Source organism: Epinephelus fuscoguttatus, linkage group LG4 (genome assembly GCF_011397635.1).
Source record: "Epinephelus fuscoguttatus linkage group LG4, E.fuscoguttatus.final_Chr_v1".
Classification (NCBI taxonomy): domain Eukaryota; kingdom Metazoa; phylum Chordata; class Actinopteri; order Perciformes; family Serranidae; genus Epinephelus; species Epinephelus fuscoguttatus.
In genome coordinates, this window is record NC_064755.1 from 18,539,521 (window position 1) to 18,560,098 (window position 20,578).

General features: G+C 42.5%; 1 protein-coding gene across 1 annotated transcript in view; it reads right to left on the reverse strand.

The window, feature by feature from the left end:
- Positions 1-408: 408 nt before the first annotated feature.
- Positions 409-20,578, reverse strand: part of ldlrad3 (low density lipoprotein receptor class A domain containing 3) — a 90,105-nt gene continuing 69,935 nt past the window's right edge. Inside the window, exons 5-6 of the mRNA XM_049574565.1 lie at positions 2,396-2,792; positions 409-1,551 (exon numbers count right to left, since the gene is read on the reverse strand). Of these exons, the coding sequence (XP_049430522.1) occupies positions 1,347-1,551; positions 2,396-2,792 (602 nt within the window). The 3' untranslated portion in view covers positions 409-1,346. The remainder of the gene's footprint in view (positions 1,552-2,395; positions 2,793-20,578) is intronic.

The following is a 20,578-nucleotide window of genomic DNA, read 5'->3' on the forward strand; positions in this document are numbered from 1 at the left end:
TTTCATCAGGCACTAATACTACTGAGAATGATGTTCCAGAATGACACAGTTATATACATTTTTAAAAAAAAGTCTAAAATGCGAACAAGCTGATCGAAGACATGAAATTCTTAAATGTATGTTGTCGTGAGCTGCTGATTTTACAGATTCTACAAAAGCGATTTGTGCCCACAAACATGTCATATATAAAGGCACTAAGGGCCAAACTGGCGCACAGTAAGGCCTCAGCAAAATCATTACATTTTCTTTTTTGTGTGTCTACACAAAAACATTATTGGTCTTCAAGCAGAAATGTAATAAAAAGTTTTCTTTGCGAACAGATGATTCTTTTGCTTAGAGGAATGATTTATGAAACTCACAATATATTGAATTTATGCTCATCATTATTTAAAAAACTCAATGGTCCTCTTCATATTTTTAGACCTCCACTGCTCGTCTAGAAAGTAAATTGTTCTCAACAACGCAGCAGAAACATTTCGCTAGTATGGGTTCAGCTTTAAGTACCACTACAGAAGTTACAAAATGTTTCTGTCACACTAAAAAACACTAAAAAAAACAAAAAAAAAAACAGATTTGAATACCTCTGATTGAGCTTATTCTGTATTTCACAACTGAATATGTTTCTGTTAAGCTGTTAAAAATTACACAACACTACTGTATCATCTTCATTTTCAATTACTCTTAAAAGTGTACCACCTTCAGTAGAATAAGGCATCAACATGTCACTGCTAGCAAAAAGTTACCTAAGCACAGTAAGTCATCATATGTAGAAGTCATTTTCCGTAGTACAGATTTTATCTAGCATTCAGGTATTTTACAAATTTAACACAATAATAAAAATCTATTATAAACTCCTCTGTGGAAAACACTGTAGATGTGAAATGTAAGTAAGTGTGTGACACCAAAGAGAATAACACCACTGTGTCATGATTATACTATAACACAGTGACCATTTCAGGTGCCAGATGTTGCTGTTATCATGAATGATATGTTTATGGATGGCAGTTTAACTCCTGCTCCTTTGGAGATGCAGGTCGTGGTCGCTGTTAGGTATCGTACACAGTATTTTTTCAAGGGGAGCACAACTGAACCAATGGATGAATAACTGATTAAGCTGTAGTGCAGCGAAGACCCCAGCAGGGGGAGCCAGCACACAAGATCAGTCTAGCAGGATGAGCTCGTCTCAGTCCAGTGCCTCAGCAGGCCGGTGTGTAGGCAGCAACTTTAGGACACCGAGTCTACAGCCTTAGTCCTTGTCTTTGCTGTGGACTCTCCTGGCCTCACGTGGCCCTGCAGCCTGGCCCTTCAGCCCTGCAGTCTCTGAGTTCTAACTACTAAGGCAGAGGCTACAGCTGGTCCGACTCCTCTCTGGAGCTTGAGCTGGGCTGCGTGCCCGAGGCCACAGTTCTGGGTGTGGAGGGTGCAGGGGGCTGCGCCGTAGGATGACTCGAAGGGTCTTGTGGGCCATCGTACTGAGGCAGCTCACCCTCTGATGGAAGCTCCCCATCTGAGAGGTACGGGGGAGGAGGGAGATCAAACCAGGGAGGCCGGCTAGGGGGAAAGGAAAAGCAGAAGAGACATAGAGGAAGAATGTGATGTCAGGGCCTTGAGCTATTACATAAGGACTGTGCAATGAGTGTTTTTGACTGGGAGTAGCAGCGAGCGCAAATTCAGGATGTGCACTACACCGCTTTCTGAGAAAATAAAGTCATCATGTAAGAAGCTGTCATTAAGATTTTGCTTGATTTATTTACTTTTTGTTACATTTAGTCTCTTTCCATGTGTGAGTGTTACCAATTTGCTTCTTTTCCGCCAAGGTTATGATTGTCTTCGCAATTTATTTTGACTTAATGGAAAAGAAGGCTGCGCATAATGATCATAAAATGAATCACTGTGAATCTGTTAACAACAAAAAGGTGATGTTTTTAATCAGAATACCACTCTCTACATCTATCTTTCTGTGTTTATCATAATAATTTATGATCAGCTTTTTAAACAGCAACAATCCTCTGTACACTTATTTAATGAAATAAATATTATATAATGGTAAATGAGTACCCAGCAGATTAGAGGGTTAATTGATTGTGCATTAAAAACCACATAAAAGCACCGCAGGGACAGAGGCTGCCAGATATTTGTGATAGCATCCTTTACAACAGATTTAGTCTGTGTGTATGAAAATTGACTGCATCACAAAAATTAGTTTACAAGAAAATTAAATTAGATTTATTATGTTGTATTAAATTATACAGTAAATTGGATTATATTTTGCTGGAGAGGCAACTTTAAGCAACACTACTCCTCCTTATTGGCTCACAGTGCAAAGTGAGCTTTATGGATACGGACAAAAGATAATAAACTTCCATGCTGCTGTTAGAAGTATTACTCCTTTCACCTGACATCCAGAACAGCTTGTGAGTATGATGGAGGTGAGTCCATGGAGAGTCCGGAGGGATAAAGGGTCCCGGACAGCAGCTGCAGCGCCTGAGGGGTTGAGCTGTAATGGCCCGCTGTGGTGGGCGAGCCGGGGGACAGACCTGGACCTCCCTGATGGATGTGGCCCCGGTCCAAAATGACCAGACGGGACAGCAGCAGGGGCTGGTGGTGGTGGTGCGAGCTCCCTCGTACGCCTCTGGGCAGCAGGACGCTCCGCTTCCTCTGGTGATGGAGCACCAAGGCCAGCAACGCCACCACCAGGACAAAGATAATGGCGCTGCCGATGACAGCATAGGTGATGCTGGGGTAGTAGCGCAGACGATAGTCCAGTGTCACAAAGTCCTGCCCCGGAGCCTCTGTGGGGAAGAGGGGAGGGAATGAAGAATAAATTGAGGATGCATGATGTAGGACGTTGGGGAAAAGGGAGGATAAGTGGTGGCAAGGGAGACAAAGAGGGCATGGAGGAAATAAGGATGGAGGGGAAAACAATTTAAGGGAATAGGTGGTTGAGGAAACAGGAGGATAAGTGGTGGAGTTGCAGAGCTAGGGGAACGGAGAGGGGAGTGAGGGAGACGGGCATGAATCTCAAGCAGTAAATTGTTTTCAGGTTCATTCTGAAATGTGTTCTGTGTGATTCGATAGAGGCAGCCTCTCTTGGAGATGAGAGCGCTACATAATAAGCATAACGGCAGTCAGACTCTCCCCGAGAGCTTGCAGAGACGAGGAGAACAAATGGAGCATCGTGTGCAGGGCAGAGGCTAGTTCTGAGCTCACAGTTCACGAGTAGGGACCTCACTCTTTATGATGAAGAAAGAGGAAGAACAGAGAGGCTAACTCATTCTTTGTGAGGACAAAACAGCTCACAGCAGTTTCAGATAGAGCCCGCCTTGAGTTGCTCAGCGCTGAAGATGAGAGGAGGCAGAAGAACACCAGGGGCCGTCACAGATTACCATGTTTGTCGCAGAGAAAAGGGGGAGTCTGCAAACTACCTTGGAGTCCAGGGAACTTAACGCTCACGATGAGAGCTGTGGCCAGTGGTAAGAAACGAAGAGCAGCCAACTCGCTGCCTGAAATGAGGAAAGGGAGTACGGTAATGCCAGAGAGCACTGCAGCTTATTATTCCAGATGGGATGAGGGAATAGCACTTAAACATTTCCGCTGACTGATATTACAGTGTGAGAATTTCAATCAGGCACTCGGGGTGAGGCTCATGTAAATGGTGTTTCTGCTGCTTACCGGCAGACAGTACTGTTGAACTGAGGAGCGAGGGAGGGAGAGTGGAAGGAATCCTATTTATTACGGAGCCGCAGTAAGGCTGTGCTAATGAGGAATGAGCTACATAAAAGTATTTTACACTTGCTGTTTCAGTTCAAATTACACTAATGCCTCAGGGGGCTGTAAACATCAAACCTCCATGCGCCTCCTAAAAAGTTCAAAACACCCGTTGGAATACTTTCTATGCTCTGTGTTCGAGGTTTCTCTGTTGCTGCTTTACAGACAGTGCGTATTAACGCCTAATATCCAATTAAAATGACTCACGTGTCTGTCCACTAGCCACAGTTGAGGAAACTGCCCAGAGGGCTTGCCAGGAAGTGACCATGGTGAGATACTGTATCTCCAGGTTCAATCAATAGTCCGAAAAAGCCTCCATCTGTAAGGATTAGATCCCCTGAAACTGCAAAGCAGGCAAACCTTTTTGCAGCTTTTTGAAGTATTCCAGGCTTATATAGACTTACAGGCTCTTGGGGGATATTGCGTTTAGCACAGGGTAGAGATTCCCCACACATGTACAAGCTAGAGCTACAGGGCCTCAGAGAATTCAAGGAAACGTGCAGAGCTCCACAAAAAGTCAACCAGTGAGACCCCGCTATGGCGAGTTACAGGTCTGGTTCACAAAGCTACAGCAGCTAAAATGCCTATGAAAGGGAAATCCACTCTCTTATTCCAAGTGGATTATGTAATAGACTGTTTAAATATGCTGGAGTCCAAATCATGCATTGACAGAGGTCAGAAAGTGAGATATGGAGCTACAGCTAGCAGCAGGCTAGGTTAGCTTAGCATACAGACTGTAACCAAGACAGGAGGAAACAGCTAAGCTGGCTCTGTTTGTTCAGTCTGTACAAAAACAAACACAGACAAGTTGAGGTTTCACCTTCATCTGGGTTATGAGCCAGACAGTTTCTTGACTGAGCAAGTGACTTCCTGGAGGCAACATTTTTCCCTAAGATGGAGGAGGCATGACTGATGGGCTTACCCCGATATTATAACCATAACCCTACCCAAACTCATTCCTCATGACTAAACCTAACAAACCCATCCAGCAAAGGTAACAGGTATTAGCCAAGATTGCCAAGGTAGCCAAGGTTACCATGCAGCCAGCAGGGACTACGGGAAGCTACTGCACCTGGCTCATGGATGTATTAGGAGACCTGTATACAGCGTTGGAGGTCGAATCCCTTTCATTCCTATTAGTTGCACAGTGGTGCATAAAGCCAAAAAAAAAGCTATATTTCCGTGGTATGAAATGACTCGAATGGTCGGTGCTGCTTCCACATCATTGGGCCCATATGGAGCGAACGCACAACAGACGTCCACCAGCTCCCGCCGTCTTCTTCTGGTCTAGCGCTCCACTAACTTGATTGAGAATAAAATCATTTAATTTTGCAACTTTTCTACAATGTTATCAGACCAATTTCTTTGCGAGGGGACTGTGATGCTCAAAAAAAGTGTATCCACTGATTTACAGATGTCTCTTTCCCAATGCAAGTCTATGGCAAAGTCTTTCTGGGCCCAACTGCATCACGTGACGGACTCAAGAGTTGAAATTACACTTCAAAAGTCTTCAAAGCCTTCAAAGCCCGGGGCACTTCCTGGGGGCCAGATCCAGTGACTGTGCCTTTCCAAGAAATAGTCTGGCACATATTCTCCTGTAACACTGCAGTGTGTTGTTTTTATATTTCAGTTTTGTACATTAAACAAACAAAATATACTGTGTTAATTAGTGCTTCATAAGCTGCTTCTGTTACCTTCTGACAGATTGAGGCTAGCTGCTTCCTCCTGCTTACAATCTTTCTGCTAAACTAAGCTAAGCAGCTGCTGGCTTCATAGTACCTGACAGATAAGAGAGTGGTTCAAAATCTCAGCAACAAATTGAGTAAATGTATTTCCCAAAATAGCATACTATTCCTTCAAGAAAAAAGTAATTGGAGTTGGAGAAACTATCAAAGCTCAGTATTTGTCAGCGCATTTGTGTGGACAAAGTGGCCAGCTATCATTAGAGATTTTTTCTAGCTTGTTTTCTCTTTCTTCCAGACACCACGCTGCATGTTTCCTCAGTCTACCTGACCTTGAAGGCCTGAGGGAGTCTTCAACAGCGTGTGTGTGTGTGTGTGTGTGTGTGTGTGTGTGTGAGAGGGTGTGTGTGCACCCATGCTGTTGAATTCCCAACAACAACCAGCCTGGCATACAGCCTATTTATGTACCAGTGTGTAGTCGGGGGCCCCATGCCTTAATTAAATCTAATCTAATTCAGATGCTCCACCCGCCCGCTGCCCCAACCAGGCACCAGCCAATAAAACAAGCCCCCTCGACCCCTCCCTTGTGATTTAAAATTGGCCAGTCTTTCACGCTACCAATTAATTATGAACTGGACTCTCAGCAGAGAAAGGCCAAAACAAAGAAGAATTATTTCCATAATTACCTAGTAAAAAAAAAAAAAGGCACAAATAAAGAGATCCCACCGCTGCCACCCTATGCTGCCTATCAGGTTTCAGTGCAGTCCTCTGGGAGCAGAGAGAAACACACAAAAGGAACTCATAATGCTGTAACATTAACAATGGGAGCCTATTCGGTACATTAGCGATAGAGGCCTGAAAGGCTGTTTCAAATCACACAGGAGATGAAAAGACAGAGGGAAAAGAAAAAGAGACTGAAGCAAGTGTCTTTTCTGTTAAAGGAGAAGGGCCCTGTGTGTCTGCCCCCCCAACTCCCCCACAACCACCCCCCCCAACCCCGCTGTGTGTGTGATTGAGCTCCGTGCTCTGTGTTTCAGCCAATTTCAAGCTGTTAGTTGTAGTTATGGCACAAACAAAGGTGTGATCATCACATTCAAAGACAGGTGAGGGGGGTCTCACAATAACAATGGTAATTGAGATTCAAAAGAAAAGAGTCAGTACCTTCCGTACACATGCACACTTTATGTCCTTTGATGGCAGAAATTTCATTTCTATGAAGTATGGATTCACACATCAAAGTCCTTGATAACAGAGCCAGGGCTAGATGTTGAGTTTAAGGTACATCAAAGGGAAAAGCCTCTCACTCACAACTATGATTAAAATCTTTTTATCGAATCAATGAACTTCATTGTGTTTGACTGGCTTTCAAACTTTTTCCGTCACCCAAATCTCTTGTGATTCATGTCCTCACACTCCATGTGCTCATAGCGCCTGGTCCTGCTAGCATCTCTGACAGAGTTACTTTGTACCAAATTCGTTTGATGGAACTGTCATGATCAAAGTTGAACATCAAAGTTCACTCAAGGCTTTCCTGTCTTGTCTTGTCAAACTTGACATGAAAGGCTCAAGTACATTTGTGCTGTCGACCAATGGCAAAGCCGCTCCGACACTGTTGACCGCACAACGGGTAAAGGCCAAAGTGAAGGAAGCTGTCCTTTTAGCTCATTCGATTTCAGAAAAGTCTTGTGTGACATAACAAAAATTGAAATTCTTAAGACGTGCCACAGGACCTGTCATCAGTCAGGATACGGCTTGAAGTAGGTCAGTGATTTCCCAAACAAGGGCGCTTGTACCCCATAGGGTACTTTTGCAGTTGTATGGGGGTAACGAGTCAGAAAGCAAGCAAGCAAAGGAGTCCAAACAGCTCAAAATAACAAATAGTTGGATGAAAGTAGTAAAGAATTAGCTAAAGTAGTGGATAAATGGTGTTTGAAAAGTGAAGCCAGTGCCTGTGTCTTAAACCTGCATTCTTTCTAATGGCCAGCAGGGGGCAACTCCACTGGTTGCACAAATAAGTTGGGTTGTTTTAAAGCCTAGGAGAAAATGACCCTATTTCTCACTTGATTTATTACCTCAGCAAACATCTTCTTAATGAGTTTATAGTCTCAGTCGCTTGTCTCAAGTCCTCTTCAATACAGCGTTCTGTTCATTTTGGTAAATAAATTATGGTCCCACTTAGAGTAAAATAAATGGTAATGGTAATGACCAATGGCAATGATTGCAATAGCTAAAAGTACAGATAGATGCTGTGAAAGCTAATGGACAAACAGATGAAACAGGAAGCTGAAAGCTAATGGATAGATGATTGAAATAATTATTCTGCCCTTGTTTTCAAAATGACTACAGCTGAAAATATGAGTCTAATCTACCAACACATTTATTACATGGTTATTAATAACAGATACTAGTAGTTTGTAATGAGTATGTGGTTAAGATTAAAGGGATATTACCAGGATTTTCATCCTAAAGGCCTGAGCACTACCCAACCTCAAAAACGTTTTGGAGCATTTCTGAGAGGAGCTGCATGTTCAAAATGGGCTGCATATAGATGTACTTGTGTTCCACATAAATAACCTCACTCTGCAGCTCTCCCGGCGACATTGGCACCTCTAACAGTGCTTCTATACTGTATTCATAAACTCATAAACCTTCCATATGTGGAGGCTTGGGGAGGGGGGCAAGGTGCAGCCTCTCAACTCAGCCACTTTAATTACATCAGAGTGCCTTCTCCCCACATCTCTCCCCCTCCCCTCCCCTGTCCTCTGCTCCCCTCCAGCCTCCTCTTCACCACTCCTCTGCCTTTTGTTTCCTCCTCCTGCTTCTCTCCAAATGCCTCCCTCTTCCTCCCCCTCAGCTTTGTGCTTTTCTTTCCTCCCTCCTTTTCCTCTGCAACCCACTATTCCACTCTACTCCCCTCTTGTTGGTAATTTACTGTCATGGAGATGACATGTGCCTTGCTTTTACGATATACAACAACTGCACTCAGCCTGGATTATGCACTCAATGGAATGCTTATCAACAGCAAAAACATGTCGAATCTGGATTTTCAATCTCTCTCCACTTTCTCTTCTTTTCCCTTTTCACTCTCCAGCCTGGTTCCCTCTTCCACTGCCTTTTCTCTTTCCAATAGTCTACCACTCTCTTTTTTACGTTTTTTTCATTTCATTATCTCCTGCCTGCATCAATCTTACTGGCCCTGCATGAGAGGAGAGAATTATAGGTACACGGAGAGGTCAGAGACAGTACAACAGTGGACAGTGGAGAGGAGTTCCAACAGGACAGGGCTAGAAACAGATGTGGACAAGTCCAAAGGGAGAGGGAGGAGACATGAACATATAGTGTCTTTTGAAGTATCGTGCACACACATCTCATCTCCCCTACCACAGGCTAAGAAAATTGAACTCCACACACGCTGCTCCAAACTAGCCTTAAATCTATTACAAGAGACAGAGTTACACAGACCCCGTGCTGTGTCCCTTCAGTACTAAGAATGCACTCTTTTTGCCTGGATCCCTTTTTGTGTTTCTCTCCTCCTCTCGAAACCTGACTAACGAGCCTCACTTACTGTGTCAGGATCCTTTTTTTCATCTTCTTAAGTTTAAAAACTAGTAATGTCATTATCAGGAAGTCAGGCTTCAATAAGTGTGGTCTTACTAGGTATAAATTAAAGACCGACTGATGTATTGGCATGAGTGTAATGGAGTAATGGCCATCAAAGGTATACTGCAGTATGCAGGATGCAATGTATATACTCATACAAAAGTAGTCCCTCTCAATCATCACTTATGACCCAGAAGTGTGCGACATGCAGTTTGCAGCAGTGAATTTATCTCTTTACTCTTGGTCGAGATGTTCCTGGGCACAGCATGCAGGTGAGTTTGGGACTTTATTAAAATGTAAATACCAGGTACCAGATGGCAAGCAGCAGGCTTCCAAGAGGAAGCAACAAAAATTGTGGTCATAGTGCAAAAAACCCCACAAACACAACGACAAATAATGAATCTGCCGTTGCCTTTTTACTTTCGATTTTGGTGACAATACAGGTTTGTGAACAGTAATTGACAATTCGTGCATAGTATACCTTTGAGTAACAACAAGTACCAAATACAAGGTAATTTAGAAACAGCATGGCAGTGTTACATGCTGTAGTTGGTCCATCAAAAAGCAGACAACTTTATCTTTCAACTGTAAATGTCCCACTATGTACAAATCTTCATCTTACAGTTTCGCTGAAATGGAAGTTAAAGCATCTTCATCGTCAGCATATAAAGTGACAAATTTCCTAATCAAAACCAGTAAAGTTACAAGAGGGATTTAAATCAAATCCTTTAGATTTTATTGGACTGCTCATGGATAGGTGGGGCTGAGCCAAGACACTGAAATATCGAGCTGTAGTGAGATGCGGAAAGATTTTATAAACATTCTGCTGACTAAGATCCAAACACACACTCCCCATGATTTCATTCTGTTAGCTACAACAGCTAACAAGCTGATGGTCAAGTGTAGTTTTGTATAATGAGCAGGGTTAGTTGACTATGTATACGACTCTTGAGTTCACATTGAGTCATCAAAAATATTTTAACATTCTACAGTAAGAGAAGGGACTGATTTTGATATATAAAAATACTTACAAAATTATTTTTGACACATATTAAACATATAACCATGGATGTATAAAGAGAACTTGATACAGCACTCGAGGCGGGCAGCTGTTCATTCCTATGCAGGTACATAAAGCCAAAAGAGCTTGATTTCCTCGGTATGAATTTCCCCAATTGTCCACAGGGTGGGGCCCACAGAATAAGCACACTAGAAACTCATGGCAGCCAAACATGGCTGAGCGTCTAACCCGCGCCTTTAGCCCTCCGCTAACACTAATGGGGATAAAAATGATTTAATTGTGTGGCTCTTCTTGACTTTTGAAATGTTATCAGACTGAATAGATCAAATCAATCAATCAAGTCGATAGATAAATGAGTCATTTGGCAGCAATTGTGATGTTTAACAAATGTAGCCTCTGATTTATTGATGTCTTATTCACAATTGAAGTCTATGGGAAAAAGTATTTTTGGGTCCCATGGCATCATGTGGCAGGCACGTACATTGTAATTCCATGTTTGGCCACTATGTAAAATTGGCCTCAAAGCATGAGAGCTGTTCCTGGCGGCTTACGGGACACAGGGTAACAGCTTGGAAAATCTACTTTTTGTTTCAACGTGTCATTAAACCACAAATGTAAAGGTTAAAAGGGTCAAAATAAAGCAAAATAGTTGTGCTTTATTCATCTCGGATATCAGCATTTACCTCGAAAATCCAGTTTCTGTCAGTTCCAGTAAATACTCGTTCCCTTGTGATGAGCATAAAAATGTAAGTAGCATCTTTTTTGAATGAGTCAATTAAAATATAATCAAATCACATATATCATGAGACTGTTGTTACGAGAACATCTAATTTACAGTCTCTCAGAACATAACTGTGTGCACCCATGTGTTCAAGACAAATACAATCCTAAGATTTACATTATTCTGTAGCACAGCCTGTGAGCAGTATCAAAATATTTCTTGGCTGAAATGAAACCCATTGAGAGGTGCTACTGAACAAGATGAGGCAGAATATTGGTACACACACAAGCCCACACATTGCGGGCTTGTATGCAGCTACTGAAGCAAAGTGAGGGGCCGATGTTAGTACACAATAGGCTATTGAGCATGCAGTGATTAAAACAAGCTCTGAAGCGCTCCTTTGTCTGTCTCTAATAAAACTACGCTGCAGATCAACAGCAGACATGTCGCTGAATGACTGAGATACAAATTCTTTTTTTTAAATCTAAATGGAGCAAATTCCTTTATCCCGATTGGCTACCTGCCACTGAATATGCTAACTAACAACTGTCAGAGTACGCTCATCCAAAGATGAATGGGCAAACTAAAATGAAAAGAAATCGGGTTAATAAAAGACTCCACATATCTTAATTGCCACACTTAAAACGCCTCTGAATAAAGGAAATAGAGATATTCCCTCCCTCTGGCTCATTCCTGAGGGAAAAGATAGAGCCTGCACAGATGTGTGGTACTTTCCCTATGCACTGAAGACTCATTTCACATTCACAAAGTGCCATCTTTAAAAAGAGTCCAAAGTGGAGGGGGGGAGGAAAGTAATCATCCTCTAGCTTCAGCATTCCAGGTTCTGCAGCTACGTGTCGAGTACAGCTGTCTTCAGCTGATATAGGTTGGTCACAGCGGTGCTTTCCCTTATTGCAGAGTCACTTTGTCTGACGCTAATTACAGGTGTGGGGCTTCTAACTCATTTGGCAGCTCTGTTGCCACAGCTACGCCCACAACGACAGAGTGATAAAATGAGGTGCAGAACCAGTGACAGGCTTGGCCAGCTCATAGCTCAACACATTAAGTCCAGTCTGAGAAGAGAAGAGAATGATGACGCCACAAGGGGGCAGACAGCTCTCATGTTTACTTGGCAACACTCACACATACTCTCACACACACACTTCATCCGTTAGTATTGGGCGGGCATCCAGAGCAGGGGGAGGGCGTGCATTGGGTTGAGGGGTGTGTTGAGGGGGCATGCCATCTGGCTTCTAATACCCTCAAACAGATGCACACACGTGCAGTTAACATACAGGCCCCACATACAGCGTAGAGGGTAACAGGGCACATACATTCATGTGCGTACCATACAGTAAGTTCAACAGGAAAAAAAAAAAGTTCAAACACATCCATTCACCCACACATTCACACAGCCTGCTTTCATATGCTCGTCGGAGCAAAACCGGCAATACAAACAAAATCCCAGAAATCCTTTCATCCTGGTCCAGAGCGAGCTAACTAAACCAATGCCACATGGTGGAGAAATGTGAAAAAGAAATTAGGGGGGAAAACTACAAACAGCAACTTGTGGGTTGTTTGGTGCACTCATGCCTTTCAGATTGCACTACCAGCAGAGAGGAATCAAGAGTGCAAAAAACAGGAATCTTAAAGTGACTGTGGTGGCTATAGTCGCAATAAACTTTGCTAAAAAGGATTATAAAACTGAAACTATCCTGCTTTTACAGTCGTTCTGACCCAATTTACACCTGCTGTTAAATTTAAGTTTGCATCTGGAGTATAACACAGTCACTTCACTGCATTTACTCTTAGCAATTATTGTCTGCATTCTGTCTGCATCGCAATTTGGTCACATTTTTATGCATCTTATGCAAAGCAGGTGAGTAGGTGTGGAGGCAGGGGGTTCATGTAGTCAACAAAAACATGCTGCTGAGGTGAGGTCGCTGTACGGACTGTGCCTTTTCTTTCTCTACAGGGAGCATCTGAAAAAAAAAAACCAAACAAGTTGATTTTACAGTGATCATGTTTTGTAGCAGCTGTGAATGTTTCCATGTTTTCTTGTTGACTGTTGAGATGAGAATTGTCTGTTTTTATTTTGGTACATCACCTTGGCTACAAGCAGAGCAGAGCCCACAGTGATTCATCCAACTCATGAACGGACACTGCACAATGCCATCCAATCACTCTGCAAGCCAGATCATCTCCAGAGGTGGTCTGGCTGATCCAGCCACATGCTGATAGTGTTTGTGTGTATTCCATTAACATACAAGCTTCTTTATGTTGATAAGACATCCAGATACGGATCAAACTTTCATTCCACACACAAATGGGGTCAATGCCTCGCCTCCATCCCAGCTCACGTGTTTTTTACTATTACACTGGAGATGTATGGTGTTTGTATGTGCGAGACATATCCACTCAGGCAACACTGATAAATGGCTTCTGATTCAGACATCCTTGCTAAGAAACTGTGAAACATAAGCCTCGTTTTCACCAAACATTTTCGGCGTGGTACCTTTGGGGCCAAAAGTAACCCTTCAGACATGTACCTAGACCTTAGGTCCGTTTAGTGTTGCCACTGTCAACAGTATCCTTAAATATGGGCGGGGTTGTTGTCACTCACTGCTCCGTCAAGCACTCCGTAAAAAGGTTTGCGCATTTAGTCCTTCTTAGGCAAGTGCAGCCAGCTGGCTTTTTTGAAATTTAAGGTTTGCTGATGGATTCACGTCATCAACTTACGCATTGAGTAGCATTACAAGTTAACGTTCCACCTTAAAAGTTGCTTGTAATGTAACTTATGTAAAACTTGCCATGGTATGAACAGTGGTTACAAAACCAGCCACAACTCGGCCCTGAACAGAGTGACCATCCTCTAGTCTTCAGTCAACAGACTGCAGTGTTCACAGCTCCACCTTCCAGTACCAGATCTGTGTGCTAGGTACCCCAACAGAGGGGTGACCAAAAATGGTAATGGTATGGAACGGTTCCATTAGTACCATCCACAGCTTTTCATAGTGGAAACAGAAAAATGTGCACCAAACTGAAATGTATTGTACCGTACTGCTCCGTGGAAATGGGGCTATGGGGTATATTTCATCTGGTAGAAACCTGGAACGCTTGATGTTCTCATTGCATGTTAGAGCAAAGTCTGGTCAGGTCCAATGTCCTCAATAAAAGGACGCTGGTTTTCTTATTAGGTTGCTGCTTGACACAATGTATTTGTGGCAAATTAAACACTTAATCACGCTGACCTGCTGTAGCCTTTTGAGCAACTGCCTTCATCCAGTCATTTCATGCTGCCTGCAATTTAAACAAGAGTGCAAGAGTCATCAGCACACTCTTGGATTTTAGAAATGAGATGCTAGTTGTAGAACTTAAGGACTATCTGATCTCTAAGCGTTTCCACCACTGTGTCTCTTCAGAGATCTTAAGTTTGCACCCTTAACTTTAGCGTGTGATCACCCTCATTGTCCTCTGTTCTGTGTTATTGTTTTCATAAACCCTCCCCACCAACAAACTTCCCCCTGGTGGGACATAAAAGATTGATTGATTGAAAGCTGCTCTGCCAAGCCACACTGGGAAGCATTGCATGTTAACTGCTCTGCGACAGGACTGTTCCAGATCCCTTCGGCATCCCGGTATTAATATTCATGTCCCATGCTGTCACCCTGTTCCTGTTGCTGTGCCCTGTCATGTACTATATGTCTGTTCTTGTTAGCATGCACAGAACGAAGGAATTAATGGACAGGCGCTGTGCGTGTGTGTGTGTGTGTGTGTGTGTAGTCTGTTTACCTTTTCTCATTAGAAACTTCTTTATGTCTTCATGTTTTCATGGACGACAGCCTGTTTATTTGTGTTAGCCTGTGTTTTTGTCAGTCTGTCTCCAACGCTGTCCTTTTGTCTGTCGGTATATCCCTCAGTGTGTGTGTGTGTGTGTGTCTGTGTGTGTGTGTGTGTGTGTGTGTGTGTGTGTATGTTTGAGTGGCGCTTTGGGGAAGGGAGGTTTTCATGCTTCATCGGGCCTCTATTTGCCTGTCCTGTAATAACTTGTCCGCTCCATTGCTTGCCACTATCAGACCCCCCCATAACACTCAGTCACAGCTTACTGTGGGCCCCTAGAAGAGTGGAGGGGAGGTGGGTTAGAGTTAATGAATGACTTCAGCATCTGGAGAACATCCACAGAGAAGGAGGAGGAGGAGGAAAAGATGGGAAGGACACAACAGGAAGGTTGAAGGGCAGGTGAAAGGAAGGAAACTGACTGATAAATTTAGGCAGCAGCTACTGCAGAAAGGTTGTACCATGACTGTAAAATAATAGAGAGCGAGGATGGGGTTACAGCTGACCTAAATAAATTGGGTACTACAGCATTAAGTACTTGTAATGACAAGATGTCAGAATGATTTAATAATCAATAACAAGCAGATTGCTGTGACTGTTTTACTATAATGATGAGATTGGTAAGTTTGGGACAGACAGAAGAGGGCTGCATATAACTAACTAATGCCTAATAATTCAGTGTTGACTATATTTGGTTCTTATCTTTCATGTGTGGTGCAGCATTTGGAAGCCATACTGTATGTGCATATACTGTACAGTATGTGCTTATAGATACATTTCTGTATTATCTACTTGGATTGTGTGTTATAACTCAAACGGGCTGACTGTTGTCTTGATACAAAAGTAAATTTCATTACAGGAATATCTGATTTTTGGGAAATGCACTTCTTCGCTGCCCTGCCAAGACTTGGATAAGAAGATCGATACCACTTTCATGTCTGTATGACATGTGGTGGGAGTGTTATGTGCTGGACTATTTCTTGGCTGGCCGCAGGGACTAGCCTACACAGTTTCTTGTCATCACTGCGACGTTGCCAGGCAACCAGCTAAAACTCAAGTAAAAGCAAAACAGGTTTTTTTCATGTTGGTTTTTATACAGATTAAACAACAGGGTTTCCCACACATTAATTTATTTGTGGCGACCCACCACGATTAAAACATCTGCCGCCATGTTTTGATTTTCTATTTTGTAGCTGGACCGTTCAATAGGAGCACTGGTGGAATATATATAGCGTTTGGTTATGCATTGCTCTGCATTCTTGCAGCGCAGAGCGTCCTGTGGATACAGATGGAACAGCAGACCGGCAGGCACAGTGGAAGTGAAACTTAACTGTTCATTGCACTGGGTCTAAAAGTTTGCTTTCACTCACAAACAGCTGCTCTGTTCATTCATCGATGTAAACTGATCAGCTCTGACTGAACTGAATGATCAATCATCCACCCCACGACACAAAACTCCACAAACAGCTGCAGAGGAAATATAGAAGAGTTCTGCCTGTGGTGCATTCATGGACCCACAACGCCTCCGAATTTAGAGAGGGGACAAAGACTGCTACACAAAACCACACAAGCAAGGACCCCCTTCTTGTCATCACCTACCTCCATACATCGACTAATTCTGTGGGAAACACTGAACACACAGTGTAGGCTAGCTGTTTCCCCCTGCTACCAGTCTTCATATAGAGCTACGCTAACTGGCTGCTGCAGGTAGCTTCCTGTTTAGTGTTCAGAAGAAGAAACAAGAAAGTTTCCTCTGCTGGAACTAAAGAACAAAGGACTTAATGTTACTGCTGTTTGGGGAACATGGGAGAGCAGAGAAGTGGGACAGAGGAGTAGCCGCTGTAGCGCAGTGGGGAGAGACTCTGAGGTATGTTCATAAATAACAGACCTTAGAGTGCTGGGAAAAGATGGGCTATGAATATCACTTTGGCTTGTGTATCACAGAGAATCAGACTCAGTAGGAGCTGCAAAAACAAAGACCCGTCACTCATTGTTCTACTCGTAATATGTTGCATGCTTGAACTGAGGTACAGAAGTGGGAGTTTCAACTCTTTGTTTTTTGTTTTAGAAACTCTTTCAGTGGTTGTGAAAGGTAGGCTATTTTTTCCTGGAGGAAAAGAAAGAATGGGGAGGATGACAGGTTGCTCGGGATTGCTTAGTGGCTTTGACAAAGATCCCCTCCCACCAAACCTGACGAGGTGCAGTCGCCATGGCAACTGCTCTTTGGGGCCGAAAGGTGAGTTGGGAAGGGGAGGAGGCTGGCCCGAGAGTGGACACAAACACAACTCGCACATGCCTGACGCATGCGCACACAGAGATAACACCCAAAGCCAAGATGTGATGGAGCTGAGCGATAAGGCTGTGGAGATTAAGAGTCTTATTCAGGCCTGTGTGCATTTGCAGGAGAGGGGATCTGCAGGCTTCGATCAGCCTCCTCGGGAGCGACAGGAGACTATTATAAACTGTAGCCTGCAGCTGGATCGACAAAACAGCAGGCAGGATGACATGCATGAGTCACAGAGGAGACACGGACTCATCTGACAGCCTTGGTGACAGGAGGCTGATACGAGACGATTGACTGTTGAGGGAAAATTGGTTTTAGTGACTTATAAAACTTTCAGTCGATACAGAAGAGGCACTACTTGGAGTTGAATGTTGAGGGAAAGCTCTGGATGACATTCAGAGAGAATTAGGACGTTCATTCAGCTCAAATGTGACAATACAGAATGTGAATATTGTATGAAATGAATTGACTTTTTTTTTTACTCTTCTCCTGCCACAAGGATGATTTAACACCATTTTAGTATGCCATAATATGTGAAAATCGGTGAGAAGAGAATTATGTAAGCACGGCAGTGCATCTAAACATTCTGCTATGTGTCCTGGAGGACAGAAGAGAGCTACACAAATATTACGTAAGAACTGTGGATGAGCATCAAACCAATAAAACATCTGAAGTAAAACACCACATTTCCTCCCATCACAGCTGGCCTCCGACATAAGATGGATTTATTAGAAGCCAGATAGAAGGTCAACTGAAAAGGTAAACGGTACCCGAGGCAACCTGACCAAAAGCCTGATGAAAAGCTGTGCTTGATGCAGAGGAGGATATGGTTGAGGTGGTCAGAATATGATGCTATCACATGCTTATTTGGAGAAGCCAAACTTAAACTTTAAAGGTACACGTTAAAGGAGAAAGACTATTTAAAACTTTGCGCTATTACTGAGAGTCTGGCTGCAGCAGAAGTGTTTGAGTGTTTTTAACAACACTAGTCTTCTAATAACTGGGTTGTACAGCAGTGAGGACTGTGCTGTACTGCCAGCATCAGGAGTTTTACTGTCAACCAGAACCTTTGTTTCACAGCCCTTCCAAGCACTCAGAGGTCTGTGTGTTATGAGGTGCTTGAACTGAAAGGTTAGTTTTAGCATAAATAATGTGCCCCTGTCCTAAATTAACAACTAAGTGTGCACATTTTCCCAGACTGTGAAAAGCATCTCTAAAAGCATATAATTTGAATCATCTTACTGGTGGTTTTGAATATTTTAAGTAATTAATTGCAAATTGGGCGTAATGCCAAACATTTTCCAAAACATGCAAGCTTTTACAATATATATAGATTTTATTTTAAGAGGTTTTAGTCTTGTCAGTGCTGCAAGAGAATTAACTTGTAGAGACAGGAGGCATATTTGAAAAACTTTAAGAAGTATTTTATTGCTGGAAAAATGGTTTCTGTCTATGCAGTAGAAAGACATAAATACTTTTAAACATGGAGCTATATGTCCAGAGAAAACTGAAAAAGGACTCTGGCATTTGCTTTTGCTCAAGGAGAAGAAAACCTACAACTATAAATATACATTGCACTGCACTTGACCCATAAATGCTGCTACTGGAGGGTGGCGAAATGCTTGTCTGTTTTGACACAGAAAACAATATGGCTGCCATCTGATAACAAACGATCTCAAATTACAGTTAAACGGTAAGCTAAAAGATGTTTCTGAACTAGAATCACCACCTCATAGTTGTACAACCACTCGAGTTACAGTTTACATCAATGTCTGTGAAAACATAGATGCTTAACACACATTTTAAGGTGGGCACCATTTTAAGTGTCATCAATTCAGTATTTGACTCAATGTCTTCCCTTCTGTTCCTGAGTTATGACATTGAATAATAGTCTGAAATGTGTTTTTGCAGAACATTATGATGTCACAGTAAAGATGTCCTTTTGGATACAGAGTGTAAACACATTTTGTCATGACTGGCATATGAATTCTTGAGTTATGGCCAAAAAAATGTTTTGTGGGGTCACAGTGACCTTGACCTTTGACAACCAAATTCCAGTGAGTTAATCTGTGACTCAAAGTGGATGTTTGCACCAAATTTGAAGGAAAACCCTCAAGGTGTTCTTGAGATATTGGGTTCACAAAAATGAGACGGATGCAAGGTCACAGTGACCTTGATCTTTGACCACCAAAATATTATCAACTCATCACTGAGTCCAAGTGAACCTTTGTGCCAAATTTGAAAAAAAACAAAACAAAAAAACTCAAGGTGTTCTCCGGCCACAACCATTGCTGGTACAGAGGCATTAAAAGATTTTTGGCAAGAAACAGGCAATGCAGTAACAGAATCTTGGTTTGCATCAGCACTGCTTAGTTTTACTGTTTGATCTAAGTTTTTTTGGCCTCAGTTTTTATAAAACAGGAAACAGGCGCTATTTGTTCACAGATTCTCATATTACTGTCAAGCAGTGCACTAAAATATGTTTCTGAAGACATGTTAGTCAAGAAATAGACAATGCAGTAAATACTCTTGGCTTATATTTGATCAGCGCTGCTTGTCTTACAGTTTGATTTGGGTTTGGTTTGAACAATAGCCTGACAATCAACAGTCATCCCGCAGATTTGAGCTGGGAGATGAGCAGGGAGCTCTGAGTGCTGGTAAGAGGGACGTTTATCACAGTTCATTTACACATATTACCCATGTTGTTGTGACACAAAGCTGGTTGAAAATCAGCACAGTATCCCTTGAATGCATAACAATGAAACTTCTTATTTTTTGTCATTGCTTTCTATTGTTGTATGGTAGTTAAATTGTGCACAGGAAACATTTTGAAACCTCTTCTTTGGAGAGTCATAGAGACTCCACCATTCTGAAACTTGAGAAGCATTGAGGAGATATGATTTGGGGGACAAACCTTGGAAGAAGCCAAAAGAAGTGGCATGAAAACGATAATGCGAATATAATTTCTTCTATTAAAACATTTGCATTTCAGTTGCCGACTTTCAAATCTCCAATGTGAAAGTGTCCTTGAAAGAGGAAGTGTCTTGTTTTGCTTGAAAGTCTATCTAAAAAAACAAGGAATAAGTCCCTTAATATAGTCTTGCTCTAAATGTACATACTGTAGAGAAGCTGTCACTCTTAAATGCCTGCAGTTAGACTGCTAGTGCTTTTCCAACTCTCTGGAGGGAGTTACCTCTGTATCCACAACCTGCAGCGATCAGATTAGTGCACGGTTATTGCTGCTTTGTTTTAAGTTGAGTATGTGAGCTGCCCGTGTGGATGTCAGTTTTATTGATCACATAAGTGGCAGTTAAGCCATCAGTCTTCCTCGAGCTGCCACTGACAGGCTCACCTGCTGAGTTTGTCAGACTGGTGGCTGGCAGGTCTACAGATGAGATTAGAGCTGGTTAACAGGGTTACCGGTGCACTTTATTGTATCTGTGCTGCCATTATGACACTCAAAGGTAGCATGTCTGTTTTTGTAAGCCCTCATTTATACAGCGATAAAAAAAAAAAATCCATTTGTGAGCATTATGTGACATGTTTTCTTGTGTTTGTGTAAAAAGCTGCTTCACTTTGAACTGGGAGTTAAAATCCAATTATTTTTAGATTGTTCTGAGGAAATGAATATAATCACATTTCAGCATGTGTCAAAAGCAGAGCAC